This window comes from Hippocampus zosterae, chromosome 19 (assembly GCF_025434085.1).
Source record: "Hippocampus zosterae strain Florida chromosome 19, ASM2543408v3, whole genome shotgun sequence".
NCBI lineage: Eukaryota > Metazoa > Chordata > Actinopteri > Syngnathiformes > Syngnathidae > Hippocampus > Hippocampus zosterae.
The window spans coordinates 8,651,971-8,677,993 of NC_067469.1; the positions used below are offsets into that span (position 1 = coordinate 8,651,971).

General features: G+C 43.1%; 2 protein-coding genes across 8 annotated transcripts in view; one reads left to right on the forward strand and one right to left on the reverse strand.

Moving 5' to 3' along the window:
- The window catches only part of LOC127592686 (protein EFR3 homolog B), a 28,171-nt gene extending 10,117 nt beyond the window's left edge, over positions 1-18,054 (forward strand). For all 7 annotated transcript variants that reach the window (XM_052053635.1, XM_052053634.1, XM_052053638.1 and 4 more), the window contains 21 exons: positions 1,018-1,145; positions 1,997-2,147; positions 5,592-5,713; positions 6,464-6,613; positions 9,189-9,323; positions 9,757-9,835; positions 10,118-10,253; positions 10,328-10,489; positions 10,860-10,971; positions 11,091-11,142; positions 11,254-11,426; positions 11,512-11,587; positions 11,658-11,819; positions 12,821-12,952; positions 13,014-13,081; positions 13,155-13,282; positions 14,174-14,265; positions 14,338-14,386; positions 17,221-17,327; positions 17,437-17,486; positions 17,556-18,054. In XM_052053635.1, coding sequence (XP_051909595.1) covers positions 1,018-1,145; positions 1,997-2,147; positions 5,592-5,713; positions 6,464-6,613; positions 9,189-9,323; positions 9,757-9,835; positions 10,118-10,253; positions 10,328-10,489; positions 10,860-10,971; positions 11,091-11,142; positions 11,254-11,426; positions 11,512-11,587; positions 11,658-11,819; positions 12,821-12,952; positions 13,014-13,081; positions 13,155-13,282; positions 14,174-14,265; positions 14,338-14,386; positions 17,221-17,327; positions 17,437-17,486; positions 17,556-17,661 — 2,370 coding nt within the window. In that variant the 3' untranslated portion in view covers positions 17,662-18,054. The remainder of the gene's footprint in view (positions 1-1,017; positions 1,146-1,996; positions 2,148-5,591; positions 5,714-6,463; positions 6,614-9,188; positions 9,324-9,756; positions 9,836-10,117; positions 10,254-10,327; positions 10,490-10,859; positions 10,972-11,090; positions 11,143-11,253; positions 11,427-11,511; positions 11,588-11,657; positions 11,820-12,820; positions 12,953-13,013; positions 13,082-13,154; positions 13,283-14,173; positions 14,266-14,337; positions 14,387-17,220; positions 17,328-17,436; positions 17,487-17,555) is intronic.
- Positions 18,055-19,390: 1,336 nt separating this feature from the next.
- On the reverse strand, positions 19,391-21,247 carry LOC127592688 (pro-opiomelanocortin-like). The gene is made up of 2 exons (XM_052053640.1): positions 21,128-21,247; positions 19,391-20,495 (listed from the first exon to the last, which is right to left on the reverse strand). Exons 1-2 carry the CDS (start codon positions 21,233-21,235, stop codon positions 19,875-19,877), a joined length of 729 nt encoding a protein of 242 aa, XP_051909600.1. The 5' UTR covers positions 21,236-21,247; the 3' UTR covers positions 19,391-19,874.
- Positions 21,248-26,023: the final 4,776 nt, after the last annotated feature.

Genomic DNA, 26,023 nt, shown 5'->3' on the forward strand with positions numbered 1-26,023 from the left:
GGGAGCTTGGGAAGGCCTTGTTGAGACGTCAGCCGACAATCGAGCTCTGTATTCATTCCTTCGTTTTCCGATCAGCTTTATCCTCACAAGGGTCGCGGGGGGTGCTGGAGCCTATCATAGCCGTCTTTGGGCAGTAGGCAGGGGACACCCTGAACCGGTTGGCAGCCAATCGCAGGGCACGCAAAGACAAACAACCATCCGCGCTCACACTCACACCTAGGGATAATTTAGAGTGTTCCATTAGTCTTTTTTTCAGGGGATAAAGAATATATGCCTTTGAGAATGATATATCTTCCTTTAAGCGCTACAACACCGCCACATAGATGTTATTTGTTAGCCCATCGTTGGCCTTTCCCATTGCATGTTAGCATTCATTCAGTGGGAACATTTTGTTTGTTTTAAATGGATGTCTTTGTTTTAGACTGGCAATTACAATCATTGCCGTCTCATGTTGGATTAAACAGGAGTGGCATTGAACAGCTTGAAGTCTGTGTTATACTGAACAGAGTAGCTCTGCTGCAATTAAAGGTGAAGGTCAATGCGTAATAGATCATTTGTCTTGTCAGAAGTAGACTATTGGGCAAACCACACAGCTCATCGTTAATTGCAAAGGCCGATGTGAGTCCTGTAACTTCTGGAGAAAATTATCGCATTTCTTACAGCTTGAACTGTTTCAGTGAGTTCCACTTTAAGAACACTTTCCTCGTCAGATCTCGGGCCAACACTGTCGAATGGGGGATTCGCCTCATTTCCTTCCTTGACTTTGACGCCTGGATTTTGTTGAATTTATTTCGTACTCGCCCCCAAATTTAGCCCTGAAGCCATCAAGTCGGGAACTGGAACAAACGAGAATGCTGTCACAATATTTATTCTAAATTAAGGTACTAATGCTGTCATTCTTAAAATATCTTCTTTCTAAAAGAGATCACAGTGATGCATATGTGAAGCAAATAAAGTAGATCAAGGCAGCGGAAAAAAGGTTTTTTTCCTATCCTTTAATATGTTTTCTTCCTCCAGGATGGACTGGTGAAGGCCAACATGGAGAAGCTGACATTTTACGCCCTGTCGGCTCCAGAGAAGCTGGATCGTATAGGAGCATATTTGTCTGAGCGCTTGTCGAGGGACGTGGCGCGGCACAGATACGGGTGAACATCACCTGACAGTTTTCTGGATGTCTTCACATTAACATGCAGCGTACGCGTCCTTTGGCGACAGCGTCATGTCAGGGGAGCGGCACAACTGAATAACTTTTAATCCCAGCGATTAAGCCCCGCTATCTGAAGACAAAAGCCTTTTCTATGATGAAATCCCTCAGAATTGCCGTTACCTTTTATACAGAAGCCGATAAAGCGGAACATTATAAAATTAGCAGCAATTTCGGACAACAAAAAAAATCCATAATGACCCGCAGGATATTCTGTTGCGTGCCCATCTAAAAGAAAAACTAGACTCTCCCCTTTCACCAGAAACACACATCTGTTTAAAAAGCTGAAAAAAACAAAAGCATTTTGTTAAAAGAAACATGTTAAGCGGAACGGAGACTTTGGCACTAATATATTTATACTTTTGGAACACCTCAAATGAAAACCAAACCAAAAAAGGGCTTTTGATGGCACACGGATTGTTTACAAGAATACAACCAAGAAATGTGCCACGACTGACACGGACTCACCGCAAATGGCTCAAGATGATTATCAGTGGCTTTATTTTTTCCACATGGCTTTTCTCATTCACTCCATGGACCGTGCCAACGTTTCTCACGAACACAACACACACTTTCTATGAAACACGCATCCTAAACTTGTCAAACCTCCAACATGTTGGCGTTTTTCTCCCTCAAACGATGTAAGAAGCCGAGATCGGCACCCTCTTTAACTTCACCTATCAAATTCAAAGAGCCGCAATGTTGCCATCTCTTTTTTTTTTTCCAAAAGTCATGGCTTTTGTTGTCTGCTTTCTGAGAATTTATAGCGCCGTGTTGTCTCTGTTGCCTTAGTTACGTCTGCATCGCTATGGAAGCACTGGACCAGCTGTTGATGGCCTGCCACTGCCAGAGCATCAACTTGTTCGTGGAAAGCTTCCTCAAGATGGTCCGCAAGCTGCTGGAGTCCGACAAACCCAGTCTGCAGATTCTGGGAACCAATTCGGTTAGTAGCTAATGGGCATTTTTTAAAAATATCAGTTCCAAGGCTCCAAAAGAACAAAAAAAAGACCATAGAATGAATGAACAATTAGTTTTATTAAAAAAAATGTTTTGTTGTATACAATCAACAGTTTTTGTTTCTTAAATTCTCATTGTGTATAACAGCAAACTTAAAAAATTATTTATTTTTGCTAAATGAAAGATGCAGAACTTAAAAGTTAAACTCAAAAATCAGGACTCTTTTGTGAAAACAAATCAGAACATTACTGATAAATTATAAATACTTCATCCTATAATTAACATACTTTAAATCTTATAGGCCACTCCTGGCTGACATACACCATAACAGAAGTGAATTGATTTTCAATTTTGGGCCTCTTTAGCAAATATTAAAGTCTTTCCAGAATCCAGACACTTTTTTCCTTGTTTCCCTGCTAATTTGCTTTTCCAATTTGAATGTGTTCCGCTTTAAAGCGGTTCGAGTCAGACTTCTGTGAATAGTGGACTCGGTCACCCAAGCACTTAATTGCGGCGTTAAAAGTGCTAGCTGTGTCATTTTTAAAAGTTAGCTTGGCATATAGCATGGGTTCTCTGCCTTTTCTCGTCATTCCTTCGTGAGTATGATACTTGTCAGAAAAGTAATCTATTCGTTGCTTACAAAGGCGAAGATTACTGACAATATGTTTCGGCACATGAGTAGCTGAAGCTGTTGGTAGCTAGCTGCTTTTGAGTATAGTACAGGGCTTTTCTTGATGTCTGATTATTCCGCGGTAGGCGACGTGAGCTCACAAACCTTTTTGGGACTAGCTTGGTGGTTCATTTACTGCAGTTTCGCTAGTAAAGGCGTTTTGATGAGGCACAAAATGCTAATTTTGTCTCGCATACTGAGATGCGAAACCGCTTATTTTGAGCCTCAAGTTATATAAACAGTGATTTAATGTGGTTTGTGTTGGCTTTTGCGCAGCTACATTTGAAAGAGTTGGAGTCAGCAGTCGAACCAATAAAGCATTGCGGAAACTATGGAAGTGCCTTTACTAATTTTGGATGGCTTTCGTACGAGTGTATCACATGTCTAAGCTCAAACAGCTCAAGCAAAAAAATAAAATAAACAAATAAATAAATAAAAACTGCTTTTACAGACTCTTAAGAATAAAATAAATCAATAAATTAATATAAATAATTATCTTTAAAAATAATTGTCCACTTTCTCTGAGCAGCCTGGTACCAAATAACCCCCATAGGTGGTTGTGGACCGCTGCTTTGTGGATGTTTTTCATTCCTCCGTTGTTAGAAGTCATTTTGAGATTGCAAAGTACTTGAAAGAAGGAGCTCGTCACTCGCCATCCGCTAGGTCAGCAGAGGACGCTGAAAGGAAATGAGGTTAGCTGCAGAGCACGTTGGCAAAGCCAGGCGGCCATCGACACGGATTGACAAGGCACGCCACCATCTCATTTATAATCTTCCTAGCAGACATCTCACTCTCGCGCACATCCTCCTGAAGGCTGTGATACCGATGCGCATCACAGAGCCATTTTGTTAATTTTGCCAAACAAATTTCAAGCAAGAGAAGTGGATGACCGACTCTCAAACACGTTAAAAGCTCGATGAACTTGGAGTTGGGCCAAAAGTCTTCCTGCTGTCGGCGTGCCTCGCTTGACCTCATTTCAACCAGCATCAAGGATTTACATCTGCGTGTGTTTTTAGCTTTTTCCTACGGCTGAATTTGAAGAACATCATGTATCCATCCATCCATGATCGTATCTTCAAGAGAGTCGTGGGTGTGCTGGAGCCTAAACCAGGGGGCACACACTGAACCGGTTGCTAGCCATTTGCAGGGCACACATAGACAAAAAGCAACCATCTGCACTCACAATGACATACGGCGACAATTTAGAACGTTTCATTAACTTATCATGCATATTTTTTGGAACGTGGGAGGAAAGCGGAGTACCCACACAAGTCCATGCAGGCACGCGGAGCACATGTAATCTCCGCACAGGAGCCCGTAATCGAACCCTGCACCTCTGGACTGTGAGGCGGACGTGCTAACTAAGTCGCACAGCGTGTCGCCTGCACCAGAGTAATCAGACTCAATTGAAGCATTCAAGATGGTAGCGTCCAATTTATTTTAGCCCTGCATTAATCGACTACAGTGGTAAAAACAAGTAATTAAAAGTTTAAAAAATGAAACAGTTGGTGCATCATGATTTAATTATTACTGCTCTTTTTGGTGTGATTGTTATCGCAGTAGTATTGCCTTTGTTTTAGGTTTAGTTTGACAGTTAACTTCAAATGGGGCTGGCAAAAAGAAAACTGACTGGCCGCGTTTTTGATATTTGTTTACATTTCTTGTTGTTGTTCAGTTCTCGCTAACTCTATGGGAGTTCCAACCAAAGCGGGGATTGAACAACTTTTTGTCAACAAAAGATTTGGATCATCTGGTGTTGATGCCATTCATTTCATGTGTTTGTGCTTTTTTTCTGCAATATATTGATAGCTATCTTAGCTTCTCACGCTAGCAACTAGCTTTTGATTACAATCTTTAACGTCAGTGTGGTATTGGCCAACTTATTTTGAATAAAAGGCCTTTTTTTTTTTTTAAACAAGGCGGTAATGAAGTCACGCCATCTGCTTTGGGGCACATTATCATTTTTCAGAAGCAAGAATGCTTAATGCATACTGTGAGTCGCTGATGTAAGGCAGACTTTCACCAGTGAGAGTTGAAAGGTGCGGATTATGAGCCATGGGACTTAACCCTGTTTTAATCATCGGAACGGTACTTTGGAGCCCATTTCAGGGGGGCGCCGCTTAAAAAACACATGAGTTAGTGTTCAGTCCACTCACGCTCATGTACTTGTTGCCGGGAGACTTAAGGCGATACAGACTGAGATGCAGTAATACGACTACGACTACAGTCTTTCAGTCAAGAGTGACTCAGCTGATAACGCCTCCAATAACTGAGACCAGCTTCAGGTCTGGCCTCACTTTACTGAATTCTTACAAGGACACTTATCAAAGTCATAAAATTTGAGGATTCTAAAATTTCCAAACATATACAGTAAGTTATATAAAGGATATAGCCGCAGATGATTTGTTTATGATGGTCACCCCCATAAATCCTGCAATTTCCCTCCACCCCGCAGCTTATTAATTAGAGAAGGATGTGATGCTAAATGTCAGGAATGTTTTAATGAGGTCCTTTAGTGGCCCAGTGGCAATCCCCCGACTCCTCGCTCCATGCTTTTCGCTCCGACTTATGTTTTATGTGACAAGGTTTTGATTTTTGGTTTGTTCACATGGTCACAGTGAAATTGAACGCGGTTTTGATTGTGGTTTTTTTGTATGAAATAAATGTCTTTGTGTGAGGCCCTTTTGGAGCTGCGGTGTAAAAAAAATAAATAAAATCACTGTCTCATTAAAGTTGACATTTGTTGTCGCTCCCCTTCAGTTTGTGAAGTTTGCCAACATAGAGGAGGACACGGCTTCCTACCACCGCAGTTACGACTTCTTCGTGTCGCGCTTCAGCGAGATGTGCCACTCCGGCTATGAGGATCCCGACATCCGCACCAAGTGAGTGGATCCACTGACTTGTTAAAACACACACACACAAGATGCTGGAAAATGAATTCAGAGATTTGTTTCAAGTACATTGTACAGGTTTGAAGATTGTGCTAGCTAACTAAGCCTACACCCCCAAAATGCATCGCGTAGAAGCAGGGGTGCCCAAAGTTTTTGGACTGAAGATCGACTTTTCGATCAACCAACCTCCCGCGATCGACACGTTACTGCACACGAACATACACATGATTTTTTTTCTCCTCTACACCCCCCGTGATCGATTTGGGAACAGTCCGCGATCAACCGGTCGATCGTGATCGTCGCAATGGGCACCCCTGGAGCCTGCTGCCTCATCGTGAAGTGATGTGACGCCTAACAGCGTACAATGAACTGGACCAGAAATGATTGAAGTAACATTCCTAACTGTTATCGAAGTGCAAATACATGTTGGCCGAGATCTAATCAAAATTTACCACCTCAACCTTTGAAGTTGCGTGAGATTGTAAAACAAACTCATCGGATGATGTTTTGAGTAGCGTTCGTTTACTTTCTTAACTATCATATCAGCATGATGATTTTAAAACACTGTTGAGAAAAACTGAACTTAAAAAGTAACCACTCTGGTTGTTTGACGATGCCTGCGAGACACATTTGATGCCATCCCCACGTATGGCAATAGTTTTAAATCCCAATATTTGTTTGACAATCGAAACTTGGCTTCCCTTCCAAATCTCATATTTGCTCGCTCCCTGTGGCTCCTAGGATCCGGATGGCGGGCATCAAGGGTCTGCAAGGCGTGGTGAGAAAGACTGTAAATGACGAGCTTCAGGCTAACATCTGGGATCCTCAGCACATGGACAAGATCGTCCCATCTCTGCTGTTCAACTTGCAGAGTAGTGAGCGCACAGAGAGGTTAGATTCGCATCATGGGCTAACAGACTTTCCTTACCTTTATTGAGCTTAGGCACAATGTTTTACAGCCGAGAAATCTACAGAGTCAAGCCAAGTAAAACTTTGTCTAATGCGCCATATGTGCAACATACAGCACAGATGACATTTCCTCCCACTCAGCCAGACAACAAGACGAGCCGCTGCGGGTGCCCGCGCTGCCAATAAAAGAACAGTTAACATCAAATGACGAAATAAAACAATACGACACATAAGACACAGACAGTTGTGCAATCTTAACCACTTCCTGCATACACTTTGTTGTTTGAAGCAGTCATAGATGAAAGAGGAGCGAATCAAAGTGTCCTTTAGCGGATCAAAGACGTCATGCTGAAAATGGGCATACATCTACTACAAGCTAAATTTGAACGCAACATCTCTCTCCTGTCCCATGTAAATCTGCTTCAATTCCAAGCCGCGACTCGCAGTTCCTCCTTTCGCTCCTTTCTTCTCATCGTCTGCTCCTCAAGCCATGCATCCATCCAGCCGCAGACTGTCCAACAACACCGACCTTTCCGCTAAACAAAGCGGGGCTGTGAAAATGCTGCCCATGACAGGCGCAAAACACAATCGCCCCGAAGCTGACCAGCAACGACAGTCAAATGGCGCCGACATTCCTCCCGATCAAAATCTGTGCTGGTACACTAGTGAAGCCGAGAAGGCGCAACCACCAAGCACAGATTATTCTTCTTTGATTAATGTTGTTGCCAAAAACGCTGAAAACAATCCACATCAGGTCTACACGACATTACAACACCATGTGACAAAAAAAAAGACAAAAACGCAAGGCTCTTGAAGAGCACTTGCCGACGGCTGCCTACTTAGGCGCCATCTTTGAGTTCATCTATGGGCACTAACGTGCCATGGCGCAATGACTGGGAATCAGTTGTTTGAACAAAAGCATTTTGCGGCATGTTTTGAAGATGCTGTTTTTTTAGAGAGAGTTATGTGCGCCCGCAGGATCGAAACTCATCATTATGGTGTCTTATACTTTTGTTTGGTTGGTTAAAAAAAAAAAGTTGCCACATAGCAACTCCCATAGCGCCACTATCAGCCATCACACATTACTCAGGTTTAACCAGAAATAGTGCGCTGATCAAGAATAACAGAAGATTGGCTTGTCAGAGGGCAACGTGAAGAAAGGCACAAAGACGAAAAAGAAACGGGAGAGGTGAAAAAGATGCAGAAACTCAGAGCTTGCACCCTGTTCATCTTCGAGAGCCTTTGTGAGGTTGCCTCCCGTTGCACCTCCCTCAATTTCCCTTCACAGTCAGTTTGGCAAGGGACCGGCAATAACACAGCACAAATCGGGACATTCGGGCCACGGTGTAATTACTGTTGCCGTGCAGATGGTGCTTGTTTCCTCTTAATCCTTGTGCACATGTGCAAACTGGTTGACGTCAGATTTAATAGACAAATTATTTGTATATTTTTATTTCGGTCTCAGTGTTTGTGGTGGCCAAGCACTTGAGCAGTCAGCCCTGAACATGTTTTAAGCCATACGTAAGACACTTGAGCACAAAGCTCACTGCGAGGTTGGAAGCCACACTCCTCGCACAGCTGGAGAGATGACTGTGTGAGGTTTACGATGAATAATGTAAGTGGCGGTGGACCAACTGAGGATAGATAATAAGAGCGTCATGCAGAAATATGCCAGCCGTTGACATTTCCTATTGAGATTGATAATATTTTGCATGTTCAAATCCAATTCCAATGAAGCTCTCAACCCTTGACATAATGGAACCTTCTTTCACTCTACCGGCAATCTTTGAAGTAACATTTTAACATTCTTAATAGAATTGAGGCAGTCTATATCGAGTAAAATATTGAACATGTTGATATCAGTCCATATTTGTGCTTGGACTTGGGAAAAAAAAATGCTCCGATACCAATATAGCAATACCGCTTTACCAAGCTGGCAAACGACTTGCCGGCAGGTTGAATGGAAGCCGTGTCGGCCATGTAGTGATCAGAATAACAAACGGCAACACTTTGTTCTCCTGGTGAAAACACAGTTCGCGGCGCGACAAGTAAACGGAAGTAAGCGATGGTGTGCTAAAGTACGTCTTTGCTTGTTCTGTCACATTTGATTTGATAATTTAAGGTATTCTCAAGCAACGGGTAAGATACAGTCGTTTTGTTGCCTTGCTTTTGTTACTCTGAAAAGTTCTATTTGGGTCAAACTTATGCTGTGTTCAAGATTTTTTTTCCCCAATGTTCGATTATAATAGACATTTTCATCACAACTCCAAGACATAGTATCGGTAGTCGATTTTGTCAAGTACTCAAAATTTAAGTATAAATGGTTTCGGTACATCCCTACATTTAAGGGTTTTTTTTCATGAAAATTTTATGAGCCTGTATTTTTCTTTGTCAGACTCCAGTTGTATGAGCTTTATGGTGTAAAATTGTAGAATCAATGTGTGTATGCATCAAACTAATGGTGTTTTGCTCTCTTTTCCTCTCTCACTTCTGCCCCCTTCTCCTCCTGCCTTTTTTTTTTCTTCACCTGTGTTTTTCCGCCACACCCACCCGCCAGTCGGTCACCCTCTCCGCTGCAGGCGTCGGACAAGGAGAAAGAGAGCCCGGTGGAGCTTACGGAGCGCTGCTTCAGGGAGCTGCTGGGCCGAGCCGCCTATGGAAACATTAAGAACGCGGTCACTCCTGTGCTCATGTAAGATGAACACTAAGAGTTCAATCTGCAAGATGGATCTTGTCTTTGCTCGTTGCTGCAAACTCCATGGCTGCATATAATGTACTTCTTATCCCTAAGCTTCAATTTCCTTCTCATTTCTCTTCTGCTCATCTCCTTCGCTTTGATGGAGCAGCTATTTTCCATCCATCACTGTCCTTGTTTTTGTCTGCGGTCATTTTTATTCACTCTGTCCCCGCCTCACCCTTCAAGTAGCAGCTGCAGCGTTGCCAACAGCACAGCAGAAATGACCTTGCTGATGTGTGATGGATTGCGCGGCACATCTCTTAAGTGATAATTAGACGTTTGTGTCAATCTGCGGGCAGCAAACACAGCGATTATGTCTTGGGAATGCCTTTCTAATATGAGTGAATAAGTCATGACTGAAATTTGTATTCTTTGTGTGTCTCCAAAGGCATCTCGACAATCACTCTCTTTGGCAGGGAAAAACCTTTGCTGTGCGTTGTTTTAAAATCATCATGTACTCCATTCAGGTAAGTGCGACATTTTGTAACGATAAAAAAAGCAAATATGACTGTTGGAATTTAATATCGAATATTTTGATATGTTGAAATGTTATAATTTTGTGGAACCAGCTAAAAGGATGCAGATGATGTCATTGAAGGAACACATTAACATTTTAAATGTGTGATCCAGTGTGGGCGTACCACAGGGATCCTTGCTAGATCATCTTTTTCTCCCCATATAGCACCTGGATAGTGCACAGCAAGAGAATTAAATTTATTTATTTATTTTCCCCTTACTGTTTCTCTCAGTCGCAGCATTCCCACCTGGTCATCCAGCAACTTCTCGGTCATCTGGACGCCAACAGCAAGAATTCTGCCACCATCCGAGCTGGCATTGTTGAGGTTTTACTGGAGGCCGCCGCCATCGCAGCCAGCGGTTCCGTAGGTCAGAAGATTAGATCATCGCGGATCCTGGACGTATGTGGTCTGTTAGGCAATGTGTTTATACGTGCCTTGCAGGCCCCACTGTGCTGGAGGTATTCAACACGCTACTACGACAACTCCGTCTCAGCGTGGACTATGAGCTGACCGGCTCCTATGACGGCAGCACCAACATCGGCACCAAGATCATCAAAGCTCATGAGGAGAGGCAGCTGCAGGAAGCTGTTATCAGAACCATTGGTGAGTGAGTTTTTGTAAATGCTTTAGTTGGATACATGGGACTTGTGGTTGGACCACCTTGGAGATTTTTGTGCTTTCATTCCATTTCCTCTTGAAATGTTTGAGAAACTACACATAATGTGTTGAGATGTATTACTGCCATTTCTCATTGTACTTGTCAAACTTGTGTTCGACGAGCTCACTCAAGGATTGCGTAACTCTCCAAAGCTTCAGAAACGCTTCCTACAAAAGCAATGAAAATGACATGAGTGAAACTATTTACGTCAGTTTATTTATTCAGTAATTCAGTAAAATCGTCTGATTCTCTTGACCACACAATTAAATTTCAATTGCAGTTTGCTTATTATCATCCCCCACTTTCTTTTTTTAGGTTCCTTTGCCAACACTTTACCGACCTACCAAAGGTCTGAAGTCATGCTCTTCATCATGGGCAAGATTCCCGTTCCCGGTGTTCATCCGTTACTACCTTCCTCAGGCTCTGGGTAGGCAGCACTCCCTCAAAACTCCCAGACAAAACATATTTGTCTTTTTTTTCGCCCATTTTGAAAAAAAGAAAATCTCTGGCCGACATATTGTTGAGGTTTTTTTCATCCACTCTCAGGCCTGAGGGTACCAGGATGATTCAGGTTATGTTACTAAAGTCACTGGTACAGGTGAGTCTGCATATCAGCTTATTTCACCCAGTAAATATTTTTTAAACGGCCCCAACAATAAGGATGTATTTGATGTTACCGGTATATAAAATAGTTGGTATGTTTGCACAGGTGACTGCAGGTTACCAGACAACCAACATGCTTACAGCTCTGCCTAGCTCCTTCCTGGAGCCTTTGCTCTCTTTCTCCCTAACCGAAGACTCAGAGGTTCGGCTGCTGGTGCTTCAAATCCTCCTCAGTCTCATTGACAGGCATGACAACCGGCCCAAATTCTCCAACATAAGGTGTGTATCTATGTGGTGCTTAAATCACCCACTCAGAGCTTGGCTTTGTTGAACTCATTAACTTCGGCGTGACTTTGCTTTGCAGCATTATCACCGACATCTCAGTGCTGAAGCTCAAAGTGGACAAGTGCTCCAGACAGGACAACTTGTTCATGAAAAAGGTAGCTGAACTGGTTGTGTTTTCTATCTCTCATTGACAGTGTGTCTTGAACGCATTCCTTCTCTCACCAGCACGGCCAGCAGCTGTATCGGCACATCTACTTGGGGTGTAAAGAGCAGAGTAGCGGCAGGCAGCACTATGAGAGTCTCTTTGCCTTGCTTGCTCTTCTCAGCGTCGAGCTTGCCAACGAAGAAGTGGTCGTTGACCTCATTCGCCTGGCTCTCGCTCTGCAGGTATTGATGGAATGAAATAGTTGATGTCGCTGGAGTTACATAGTCGTGCATGTTATCCGCAGGTTATAAAAGGTAATGGTGGTAAATACAAATAGCAAAAATGAAGGACATTAAATGGTATTAAAATAAATATTTCGAGATCATGTATTTTCATTTAGTGATGTGTAAGATAAGCAAGAGCCGTATTTTTCGCACTATAATGCGCTTCGGATTATAAGGTGCACCATAAAACTTTTTTTCATATAAAGGGTGCACTGTATTATAAGGCGCATTAAATAGAAGCTACAATAGTGGCTGCGGTTGTGCTACGCATCCACTCAATGGAGCTACGCTAAAGGAAATACAATACAATACAGCTTTCTTCATATCGAGCCTTCACAATGAGAACTGGTCACAAACACGGACAGGAAACAAATCCAAATGACATTCCAGAACAATAAATGAAAGACAAAAGTGATGAGGACAATTTATTCAACAAAAAGGCACACACACTTTGTGGGCTCACATCCACAAGGGGCTAAATATCCTTAGAGGTCTTCCTTGTCTTATTACTTTGTTTCGTCAGTATTTAATGATGCTTTTGGTACTATCTTCATTTCCTAATGCCTGCGCAGAGGTTATAATCGGCTCCTGCAAAAAATCACCACTAGGGGGCATAGGAACACTAACAGAGAAACAACTCACTGGGGAATATAAAGAGACTACAACGGCATATATAAGGTGCATCGGATTATAGGGCGCACTGTCGGCTTTTGGGAAACTTGAATGCATTTAAGTGCGCCTTTATAGTGCGGAAAACTGTAATGAAGTGAAATTTGTTATTTTTCTGCTGATCTCTTATGGCACAGTAATTTGCCACGGCACGGTGTTTGTGAATCACTTAAAATTACAAAATAATTCTGATGTTTTTAAAATGTGAAGTAATGTGGGGATTCCACAGGGATCATTACTAAATCATCCCCCATCATCCCCCCCGCCTCCCCTGCCAAAACCGTATGTAGGACCTGGCTCTGTCCACTGATGAGGGGCTACCGGTTTATAACCGCTGTGCAGTCCATGCGCTTGCTGCAGCCTACCTCAACCTCATCTGCCAGCTTACCACTGTCCCTGCCTTCTGCCAGCACATACACGAGGTCAGTTAGACTTCTATACAAGCACCATGTTCCTTGTTCCACGTATTGATATCTTCCTCAGGTGATCGAAGTGAGACAGAAAGAAAGTCCTTACCTGTTACCCGAGGATATCTTTATTGATCTGCCCAGGTACGTCCAGACCAAATTTGTTCCCACACACTTAAGTTACATTTCCTGTGACATCTCTCCTCACCTTTCGTAGACTCCCCACCTCGCTCGACAAGCTAGAAAGCAACATGCTCTTCCTCCAGTCCAAGATCACCGAAGTCCTCGGAGGCAGCGGTTACAACACGGAGCGACTTGCAACCCCCTACGTCCCCCAGTATACTGGTAAGAATAAGAAGACATGTTCTTAAAGGAGCCATGATATGCATTACATTTCCCAGTTGTCCGAATAACCTGTGCGACATTCTAGCTCAGGGGTGCCCCAAAAAAACAAACCATTTGTGTGTCTTTGTACATGTTAGTAACATATTTTTTTGTGTTCATGTACGCTGCACCCTAATCATCTTATCAGTCTCATTTTCACCAAAAAAATATTTAAAAAATAAAATAAAGCACGTAAATCTTGAATTTATGGTGGCTTGTGATTACGTCACCGGAAGTAGTTAGCACTCAGCAGTCTGCAATTGCAGCTTTTGATCAGAGCGGTTGCGCTCTATCTTTTATCATCATTATTCTCAGTCAGAGTTTGCTTCGTGTACAATTCACCGAGGGCACGGTCAAAGAATAGGAATCTAGGAGGGTCCGGGGAAGCACTTTAAAACGGTACGTGTGAGCTACGATAGTTAACGGGCTGCAAAAGTGCGTCGCATGCCTCAGTTTCAGGCTGTTTCTCATCATGGCGTACGTGTGTGTGTGTGCGCGCGCACGTATGTGTGTGTGTACGTGTGTGTGTGTGCGCGTGCGCGCGTGTGCCGGTAAGGGTAGATCCCGGGAGGTTAGTTGATCGAAAAGTAGATCTTCGATCCGAAAAGTTTGGGCACCCCTGATCTAGCTGATCATGTCGTGGACTGACAATCTTGGTGTGGGTGTGGTTATTATGCTAATTAGACCCACTGTTTGCCAATCTCTTTCAGAAAGAAGAGAACAAAAGATTAATTTCATATTTAATGTACGCGTTGTCAAACCAGGAAGCAAATAATTTGTGTACAAGCCATTTTTCTTAATGTATCTTCTGTGAATGCCATTATTACGTTGCCGGTGTACCTATTTGTTAAGATGAGGATCGCCTGTCAAAGAGAAAGAGCATCGGGGAGACAATCTCACTTCAGGTTGAAGTGGAGTCCCGGAACAGTCCAGAAAAAGAGGAGGTAAGAGCCAAAAATCCCTTTAAATGCATTGCAGCCACTCAGCCGATGACTGTGAACCTTCTGTTCTTGCAGCGAAGTCCCGCTGAAGAGATCACCTTCGAAACGTTGAAAAACGCCATCGGTATGTCCACGCTCTCACTCGACAGTGCATTTCAATTTCGCAAGCCTCCCGGCGTAAATGTGTAAAAATGAAACATCTCAATGAACGTGCAGACCGCCACAGATGATCCGTATTGAATTTGGCAAGCGGTTGGCTGGATTTGTTCAGGTTATTGTGCTTGAAAGAAAACAAACATCTGTTACTCATTCAAATTTTGTAAGGCTACAGTGGCTGCTCCAATGACATCAGAAGTGGTTATTGCGTGACCATGCCATGATTAATCTAACTTTCATCGAAGATTGTCTTGGATTTGCCTGGCATGGAGTAGGGATTCTCAAACTGGAGTTTGTTTCGGGCTTCCACTGGGTTGCCTCGCATGTGTTCTGGTTCATTTGACTATGTTTGAGTTCAATTTGCATCTTGATCTTCAACAATTTGGGAAACCGTGCTCTACTCTCCCTTCCAAAAGCAGTGGTGAACCCAATTCCTTTCTTTATTCTCTCTGTGGACTGGAAACTATGTGGCTCTGACATCTGAAGATGAATATGGGACAAAGAATCAACAATATAACTTTTATGACCAGGTATTTGACAGTGCATCTGGATCTGATATCAGAACTTAAATAGGCACCTATTTTTGTCCAAACCTCCTCATTCATCATGTGCACAAAGATCCTGCCAAAATGACAAAGGAGTTTGTTAGAGGCAAGATGGGGTGTTATTCTGGCTCAGTCACTCTCTTCTGATCTAAATCTTATATAGCCAGCGGTGTCAATTTTTTTTTTATTTTGTGGTCCAACGTGCACGCCTTTCCATTTTCTGATCCGCTTTATCCCCACAAGGTCGGGGGGCATGCTGGTGCCTATCCCAGCTGTCTTTGGGCAATACTGCTGCGCATATACTGTACGTCAAAATTATATTGACTGTCAAAAACCAGTGGCGTTCCACAAGGCACAGTAGTTAGTCCGTATATTATTACAGTATACCCTTCATTAATGTGAAGGCATTCAGGGCCGACCCTCCCAGTTATAATGCATACTTGGCATCTGTAGTCATCAATGTCATGCTAATGGTGTTCCACAAGGCTCAATACCAGGTCCATCCATTCTTCCATCCATTTTCTGATCCCCTTATCCTCACAAGGGTCGCGGGGGGTGCTGGAGCCGATCCCAGCTTTCTTCAGCATTAGGTGAAGGAACACCCGGAACCGGTTGCCTGCCAATTGCAGGGCACACAGAGAAGAACAACCATCCGCGCTCACACTCACATCTAGGGACAGTTTAGAGTGTTCAATCAGCCTGCCATGCAAACTCTACACAGGAAGGCCGGAACCAGGATCGAACGCACGACCTATGAGATCGACGTGCTCAACACTGGATCACCGGACCGCCGTGCACACATTCATAAAGTCTTATTTTACTCTAATGCATCTCTTTAGCGCACCTAAATGTTAAAATACTAGCTATGTTTAGTAGCAGATCCACATGGATCTGCCTGCAAACTACAAGAAATGCATCTTTTGATGCCAAAACACATGTTTTGAATCTACTGGAGAAAATTAATGAATTGGCTCCGCCGTTCCATTTATTGAAATCACCACAAAAGTCATAACACTCATTGAACTCTTAAGACAACAAACACTGGGGCCGGCCCATATGGCAGCAGTCATGTCTTGCTGTAATAATACAATACAATACAATACATGCTGATTTATATAGCGCTTTCACAACAGCGGCAGCTGTAACAAAGCGCTTTACAAAACAGTTAACATAAAGTAAAATAATAAACACAACACATAACATAAAACACGGACAGTCGTGCAGTCCTAACCACTTTTCCGTCACACGCTTTGTTGTTTGAAGCAGTTTGAGATGAAAGAGGAGAGAATCAAAGTGTCCTTTAACCAGTGGATCAGAGACGTCATGCTAAAAAGGTGCACACGTCGGCTACAAGCCAAGTTTCAAAGTCAACAAGAAGCTGTAGCATCCATTGAGGAAAAAAGAGATTGGTTCACTTCTCCTGTCCCATGGAAATCCATTTCAATTCCAAGCGGCGACTCACGGTTCCAAATACGCATCGGCGCTCTTCGCCAACGCTCCTCTCTCCTCATCCTCAATTTCAGCGGCCATCCATCAAGCCGCACCAACGCCAACTGTCCAACAGCGCTGACATAGCCACTGAACAAATCGGGGTTGTGAAAAATGCTGCCCATTACTGGCCCAAAAAACACAAGCGCCCCAGGTCTGTCCAGCACCGACAGTCAATGGCGCCGACATTCAGCCCAATCAAAATCTGTGACGAATGTCGTGGCCAAAAAGCACATAAAAAATATATAAATAAATAAAAATAAGGCAAATAACTCAGTGTAAATGCCTCTTTCATGGGACTGTGAGAGACGCTAGTTCATCCAAACAATCTCGTGCTATGTGGATAGCCAAAGGCTTAGCAGCACATTCGCAATTCTAACAAAAACTGCAGTTTGTTTTTAAAGACAGACTGTTCAGAAAATTGATGAATGGATGAGGGTCATTTTGTACTTGACAGAAAAAGTCAAATGTTTAAGATTAAAAATATGCCCGGATGAATAGTCATGGGGAATGATGGTGGTTTTGAGTTCGAGTTTTGCTCGTTGAATAAAAGGTTTTGACATCAATGTATAAGATAAGATATCCTTTATTCGTCCCACACTGGGGAAATTTACAGCCTCCAGCAGCAAGAATATATGTAGAAAGAAGAAAGGTGTGTTTTAATATTTTAATATCCATCAGAATAATTGTGAATATTATTTTTCCCTTCGTTGCGCCCTACCTATCTTGACGGATTCTTGTCTTGTTTCCTTCCCACCGCCTCCCGCAGTGGACAGCGTGGGCATGGAGGAGCAGGAGAGGGAGCGGAGGAGGCAAGTGGTGGAAAAGTTCCAGAAAGCTCCCTTTGAGGAGATCGCTGCCCACTGCGGTGCTCGGGTACAACAAAGACAATCATTCTATTTTACACACGTCTTTTTATTATTATTTTTCCTCCCAGCGGTTTGTCTCGCACCTTATTTTTCCCAAACTATTTTGTCTTGAACAGGCCACACTGCTGCAAAGCAAACTCAACCAGATCTTTGAGATTACAATAAGGTGAGCGACACAGATGGTTTGTGTTAATCATTTTCCAAGATGATGATTACAACGACGATCTCTTCTCAGGCCCCCGCCAAGCCCGTCCGGGACCATATCGTCAGGCTACGGCCAGAGCCAGACTCGCTCAGTGCCCATCTACGAGATGAAGTTTCCCGACCTTTGTGTTTATTGAGACAGCAAGGTTACCGAACTTTTCTTCGTGTCCTGTCAAATGACAACGACCGCCGATGTTTTTTCCCCCGGGGAGAGGCGAAAAAAAATGCAGCTGCTTGCAAGCCAAAAACTTAAGCCACATTTTCCTCTAGCCTGCCATGTAGGAATGTTTCGGACAATCTTTTCCGTCTTCTGCACTGATTGTGTTTTCGCCTTTTTTTTTCTTAGTGCTTGCCAAAACTGATTTCCGTCATTCCGCATGGCCATTGTTTTACCCTTATTTATTTTTCAAGAATTCCTTTTTAACAGTAGGATAATAAGTCTCTCTCCAACTCATCACGAGGAAAGCCGCCCCCCACCCCTGTAATAATGTGTACAAACAGAGGACTATATAAATCTTTAGGCTGATGTAGTCACGAGGTGTGCATATGCGCGTGTGTGTGTGTGTGTCTCTCTCTCTCTAATGCTCGTCGCTTAATTAACTCATTCAGTACCAGCCAATTCTGGACCAAGTCTGAAAAGACGTTTAAAAACGTCTTTGGGAGTGAAAGAGTTAATTAAAATATCTAATGGCCGCCCCTATAAATCTGAAAATCCGAAATGGTAATATGATGAACAGGCCACCGTCCATCTCTGCTCGGGTTTTCTTGGGAGTCGAGCTTTGTTTCATCCTGACTCACGATGCACGGGTGGACGCCTCCAAGCTGTGGCCTCTTACCAACTCGAAGCCATCTCCAGTGTGTGCACAAACAACAAGTTGCAGATAATTAAAAGCAAAAAAAAATGATAAAAATAAGTACTCGGTCAGTGGCATCTGTGTGTATTTGGATAGAGGCTTGAAGGTTTTGGTCTGAACTAACAGCTATAGAGCTGAAAAGGGGGACTGAGAGGAGGAAGCAGCCCAAAACAAAAAAGAACGAAACAAACACTCCCTGTTGTGTTGCTCCAAGACAGTGGAAGGTTTTTAGTCCGACCAAGTCAATCTCCTCCAGAGTTCAACCCTCGAGGAGACAAAGCGAACCCCGGCTCAAAACGAACATCAACTGGCTGCCTGAAATATAATCACAAAAGAAAAACAAAGCACACTCTCGGCCGACCAACTGTCAGTAGCTAATGTGGATGTGTGTGTGTGTGCGTGTGAGAGAGAGAACCAACAATCGTTGTGGTGGTTCTGTGACGGTCCATCTCTGATCTGCTGCTTCCATGAATTCAGTTGCTCTGATCTGCTTTGTCTCCGAATGTCATCGGTAAAACGCTCCCGTCACGTCATGTTAGTGTCCGTCCCGCGTGGTTATTTTCCTCGTCTCTATTGCCCAGATCCCGAGATCAAACTCTCCCTCATTTGCGGTCGTTTCTTGTGAATCTTTCATCGTTCCAAGTTGTCTATGAAGCGTCCCGAGGTGACGCTTGAAAACACCCTTAGTGTCAACACTCCACCTTACGTGTCATCCCGCTGTCTAGTTATGGATAGTTTTGTTTACAATGTAGTGCTCGTGTAGTTCCAAGACTCATTTTGTGAACTTTGCACTTTAAAAACTGGAGAACCTAAGTGACGATGGCAGCTTTATTTTTTGAGAGGAGGGTGGGGGTGGGAATGAAAACATGCCTTCGCGATTGGTGTATCCTACCTGATGTTGCATGCTCCTGTGATGTTAGCTATCCAATAAAAATTGCCAGTCGACGACTGTGACGCTTCGGATTCTTTCACCCCCCCCCCCCGCCCCGTCCTTCTTCACACAGACTCGGCATCAGGATGCGAAAAGACATTTAATGTGCGGTGTTTCAGTGTCAAACTTACGCCCCCCCCCCCAGCCCCGCAAAAAAAATAAAATCCACTCAACTTGTACTGCCTAAAAGACCGCAGGCAGTTAAAAGCATTTAATCACCTCACAAACTGCAAACACAAATAATGTGAGCACAAAACAAAGCACGACTGTACCTAAAGTATTATCCGTCCTTTTTTTTCTTCTGCGGTGTTTATTGGCGGTTGGCAGATCAGGTTAATGGCGCATCACCTCCACCAACTGGTGTTATTCTGCAACTACAAGGAAATTTGACTGCGGGCTTCGAATTTGACGCCCACGGCTTTAACGATTACATTCAAGGCATTTGCAACAAGGAATAACAAAAGCACTCGGATGTTACTTCAGCTAAACTGTTCTGAAACACGCTTACAAAAAAAAAAACTGGTAGGTATTGATAGCAACATGCAAAAGCCAAGCCTGCTCAAACTCAGCCCACTATCCTCTCTACATCCTTCAGTAGAATGTCCCTGAACATGTCGGCCAGCACTCCCTGAGCGTTATTGACATCCGTCTTCTCCATGTCGGCATTCTCCGGACTCCCCCTTTGTAAGCGGGTCTTTCTCCCCTGGGGCCTCGCCGGCATCTGACTACGGTCCTCCTTGCTGTTCAGATGACTGCGAGCCTGAGGGTGGAGAACAGCCTGCGGTGAACCGCCGATGTCCGTCAGGAAGGTAAAGATCTTGACCGGTTTGTGTTTACGGGCGACGGGTTTGTTCCATCGGAAGTGCTCGATCACGTAGGGGCTTCTCTTGGAGCCTCTGTGTCCCAGCTTGGGTGTCACGGTCCGGTGGGGTTTACCCCAGCGGAAGTGCTCGATGGAGTAGCCCCTTTTGGCGTTGCGAGACCCCGGTCTGCGTTCCTGTGTCTTGTTCCTGTGGGGTTTGCTCCAGCGGAAGTGCTCCATCGGGTAGGAGCGCCGCTTGTCGGCTTTCGCTCTGACGATCGACTCTGACGTGTTGACTTTGTTTTCCTCGCTGGTGTTAAGGGCCACCGCGCCGAGAGCGGGACGCTCCGTCTGGCTCGCTGATTTGCAGAGTTGCAGGCAGACCTCAATGGAAGGAATCACAAAAATGCCAAGACAAGATTTAAGAAGGATTCCATTCAATATGTATTTCATGCCTTGAGGTTAGAATTTGGCAATCTGAGAAAACAAACTCGACAAAATGCTTTGTCTCTTGCCGCCTCTGCGTGTTTTACTAAAAAAGAAAAAAAACATTGGGCCTCAAAATGAGATCAGCGAGGAGATTTGAAGTCGAGAGAGGTGGCCCCAAAAATCAAAAGCAGAATTTTGGCAATTAAATTTATCGTGTCAGAGGTGGAGGCAAGCTAACAATTTTTTAACTGCGTGCTGGCCGACATGTTCAGCGTCTAAAAACCAAAACGGATCTAAGCCTTTATCACAGAGGCTGACCTGGCAACCAATGCAATTGTCATCCATCACAGGTACGTATTATGAATATTTTTTTGTTCCTTAATATCGCAAGTCAATAGCAAATTCTCGTTTTTCAATTAGCGTTAAAGGCTTTAGAAATTAATGTCGTGTGCATTTTAAATGTTTTTTTTTTTAAAGCTGAGCCTGATTCAATTTGCACACGTGTGTACAGTCAGGGAAGGTTCCCAAAATGGAGAAAATAAATTGAAGTGGTCTTGATGAATCTCAGTTTTGTGTTTGTGACTCACCAATCGCCTCCCTTTGTTGATCTTTTGGCAGATGGAGCACTCGGACCCGAACGCCGGGATGGACAAGAACACCACCAGCAGCACCGACAACCAACATGGACACTCCATCCTTCGATTTCTGCTGTGGCTCAGGTTCAAAAGGAAAAGCAAAATGTGAACGCTTACAAATAGCCATTTTTGGTTTGTTTTGTTCGTTCCCGTTCAGGTTTGGCAAAATTGTTTACATTTGATCCGTAAATATGTTTCTGCTTATATATGTAAAAACATTCCAACGAGAATCAGCGGTGGGACGGTGTTTGCGGGCAAGCCCAGTCCTAGAATTTGACAAACGGCGCACGTTATTCATGAATCAATGCCCATTCCAGTTATGCTTCGTTCAAAGAACCTTTGAACTCCGACTTCAGAGGCTCATGTCAAATATTCTGTGGGAGCCAAACTTGAGCAGGGTAAGAAATCCGTCGTTCCCTCGCCTGCTGTCATCTTGCCATCATTATCACGATAAAATAAGAATTATTGTGCTACAACATTTAGATCTTATAGGTTAGGCTTATGCTAAAAGAAAGACGCATAAAAAATATGAAGGACATCCACGAGTACATGCATACATAACAAAAAATAAATAAAATACACCTATATAATAATTAAAAAAAACTAAATAAAGCATACTGACTGACCCAAATGAAGCAGAAGTGTTTTTATTTTATTTTATTTTATCAAAATTCCTTATCGTAATAATCACTTGATTTCATGTTCAGCTTTTCAGATTTCATGTTCGTTTCACGAAAGCACTCGCAAGGAGCCTAGTTTGGACACTTCACACAAGATCTAACCGCGTGGTGAACGGTCAGATTAACAAACTGTAAATCCTGACCTCATCACTTATAAGGCCTCGCCCCTTCAAGGCACGTTAACATCCACATGCACCGACAGATTAACGACATTCCAATTCATTTAATTTCACAATGGGGAAATTGAGTTACAATAAAAGTAAATCATGAAAGCAGAGACGTTCACTGATACAAGGCAAAGAAGAGGCTACAAGTTCTCACTGGGGTTAGAATCAGTGGATGGAGGAGATGAATTTTTTTTTCCAATCATCTCTATTGCCCTTCCCGGGGCGATGATTTTAAGGCCTCCTTTAACCCCCAAATATTTTTAATGATAGTCCAGTCCAGAATCCCACTTTCATCTCACTGGTGCCCACATGCAAGGTATTTTTTGGCCACGTCAACAGCATCCTTTTTATGCCAACCTCCCCCCATCCAACCTTATAATGTTTAATTATTAGCGTGCTCTTCGGAGTGTGCCCGACTTAGCTTCTAAACAGGATTGCGTAACTCTTTCTTTGAACCTGTAACCTGATAACGTGATAAGATATCCACTGTAGGATATCGCTGTGCCTGAAAGTTAATATTTTAAGTAAAAAAAAAAGTCTGCAAGTTTATATTTTTCTCTCTCAGGTTTATCTAGGAAAAAAAAGTTCTTGTATTTTGGGTTAAAAAAAAAGGTGTAAGATGTTACGAGTATATGGTTGTAAAATACTTGCGTTGAGGAGAAAATATTCTGAAGGTTTTCACAAGACTCAATTTTGTGAAGCTCTAAAGAAAAAAAGAAACGGCTGAAAGCGACGTTCACTTCTACAGCTAACAATGTTGCAATTGTAACCTTCAAAGAAGTGAAGAGAGATATTATGAGGGTGACAGATTCAGATTGACCCCAGAACATTTCTATTCATAGTACATGACTTCCTCTAAGAGTCGAAACTCAATGTTCATCAGAATTTCTGTTTCATTGATTTTGTTCATCTACGACAATCCCGCAAGCCTGACGTCAAATTTTCAAGACTGACCTCATATTTTTTCAGTTTTAGTAGGATATTGCGGATAGATTACGCAACTGCTTCAGGACTTTCTCTCGCCAACCCCCACGTCTACAAATTTTAGCATTTATTTGCTCTTCGCTCACCACATTTTTTTTTTAAACTTTCAAAGCCGAAAAGCACGTAAAGCAATCATCGGATTCATCTCACTCATCCCTGCTAAAAAAAAAAAAAAATTAAAAAAAGCAAAAATGTTCTTACCTCTTCTGTACTGGAGGTTGTCCTCTTGTGTGCAATCCTTATTTGCTGTTGGTTTTTTTTGTTTTTTTTTTTCTAACCTCCTAGAACTTTTTCTTTATGTTTTTTTGTGCGACTCTTAGCCTGTTCCTCGCAGCTGCTGTCAGCTCAGAGGCTCTCAGCTCTTTTTATAGAGCGCCTCAAGGCCTCGGGGTGTGTGAAAGATGTGAGGGATCTCCCACTCGGCGTGGGCGGGGAAACAATGCATCATTTTGTGTGTGTGTGTGTGCGTGTGTCGCGCGCGTGGGTGCGTGTTTCTGTGCCTTAGCCTACGTCATTTTTTTTTAATCAGTGGTGACACCACTTTGACACTTGACCTGCAGCATCTTGCCATGATTGTCCTTCACACTAAAGAAATGTAATGTTCCGAAGACTGAATGGGATATTATAAGTTAAAAAAATGCTATGAAAGTAAAATTGATAAAGCTAGACTTTATATATCCACTAATATATACATCCTGTGCCATTTTCTTTAGTGTACCATGAGATTTTTGTCATTTTAAATGTGTCTTTGCTCATTAAATGTTGGGCAATACTGCTGCGCATATACGTCAAAATTGCAGTTACTGTCAAAAAACAGTTCCACAAGGCTCAGTAGTCACTCCACTCATTTTTACAGTATACCCTACATTAATGTGAAGGAATTCAGGGCCAACCCTCCCAGTTATAATGCATACTTGGCATCTATAGTCATCAATGGCATGCTAATGGTGTTCCACAAGGCTCAATACTAGGTCCATCCTTCCATCCATTTTCCGATCCGCTTATCCTCACAAGGGTTGCGGGGAGTGCTGGAGCCTATCCCAGCCATCATCAGGCAGTAGGTGAGGGACACCCTAAACCGGTTGCCAGCCAATCGCAGGGCACACACATACAAACAACCATCTGTGCTCACACTCACACTTTGGGACAATTTAGTGTTCAATCATCCTGCCATGCATGTTTTTGGAATGTGGGAGGAAACCAGAGTTCCTGGAGAGAACCCAGGGAGAACATGCAAACTCCCCACAGGGAGGCCGGAGCTGGAATTGAACCCGATACGTCTGCACTGTGAGGTTGACGCGTTAACAACTGGCTCAACAGGCCGCCCCGATACTCTGTCAAAATTATTTGGCACACCAGTCAGACTGCTGCATAAGCTACACTGATAAAGGGGGCTCCTCGGTTTGCGATAGTACCGACATACAACATTTCAAGGTTCCAAAACTCATACAGTTAACCAATTTGCACAACAACAAAAAACGTGGTCATGCATAGTTAAATCCGTACTTTCTATTTTTATGGCCTACAAGTATATTGTTGTTTTTTTTTTTAATTTGAATGTCAATCTTAACCCTGCGTTAGTGTAGTTTAGTGATCGATTGTGTCACATTCAGCAATGTCGTGACAAAACCACACAATGTTACCAGTCGACATTATGCTCGTAACGTTGCACCTGTTTTAGTTCCAATATTATGACTTAGCTGCGATTGGTTCAGTGGACCCCATCTTGCCCAAAGTCAGCTGTTCACCCATGAATCAAATGAAGACAAGCGCTGTAGAAAAGGGATGTTTGTTCGGCCTTAATCCTCATAATGTTTCTCTTTCAGAACGATGACTTTAATCACACACATTATTTTTGTTTTCTATGCAGAGTGGACATTGAGCTCCTTTGAAGAAAATCCCTTCACTGAAACACAATAAGTAATATATTTTTTCTGCTCCAGTTGCTTAGACCACAAAAATCACATAACTACATATTTTTCTTTTTGACAATACCAATTCTATCCGGATTGCTGGCTCTTGAAGCCAGAATGCTACATGTGAGATTTTTCCAACGAATGTCAGCTGTATTGTTTTATTAGAACTTTAAATGTTAAAAACATTATTTATATCATATGTACGGTATATTACGTCACAAATGAAGGAAACAAAACACCCCTATCTCACCGCTGTAGTGTTTCTTACACAGTTTCAGTACTTTAGGGTTTTTTTGGGGGGTGCGGGGGGTTGCCACAATTTGCGTAACCACCAGTAAGACTACTCATTCCAAGTCACGACATGTCATTGTGAGACACAGCGAAGCAATCCCACCCTATGACCCCATGTTGTTGATGGCCAAACCGTTTCTCACTTTATCATCAAGGAAACCGATTAGCGGTGGAACATTGTCTTCTGGAGAACATGCTGTTCACAAACCTCACCACTGATCTGACCCCTGAAGTTAAAATTATTCGAAATGCATGACTATAGAGGTAATGTACATGTACTTTGTAATGCAATCCCGCCGTGGTTATTTTCTCAACTGCGGATGGGATGGAGGTCTTAACAGACAGAGGTGAGAAATAAGAAAATACAAATCCTTTGTTACTTGGTGTTCCAAAAGGCGTCATACTCAGTCCACTTATTTTTACTTGATACTATACTTTTTCAAAAAGTAAAGTATTTCTATTTGTTTTTGGGAGAAGGCTGGAACCAATGAATAGGCATTGTCATTTATTTCAACGCGGAGAAAATTTTGAATTGCAATGTGAGATTTTAGCTTGTGATCCAGTGGTTAGCGTGTCGACCTCACAGTGCAACAGTTCCGGGTTCAATTCCAGCTTCAGCCTCCCTGTGTGGAGTTGGCATGTTCTTCCCGGGCCTGCGTGGGTTTTCTCCGGGTACTCTGGTTTCCTCCCAGATTCCAAAAACATGCATGGCAGGCTGATTGAACACTCTAAATTGTCCCTAGGTGTGAGTGTGAGCGTGGATGGTTGTTCGTCTGTGTGTGCCCTGCGATTGGCTGGCAACCGGTTGAG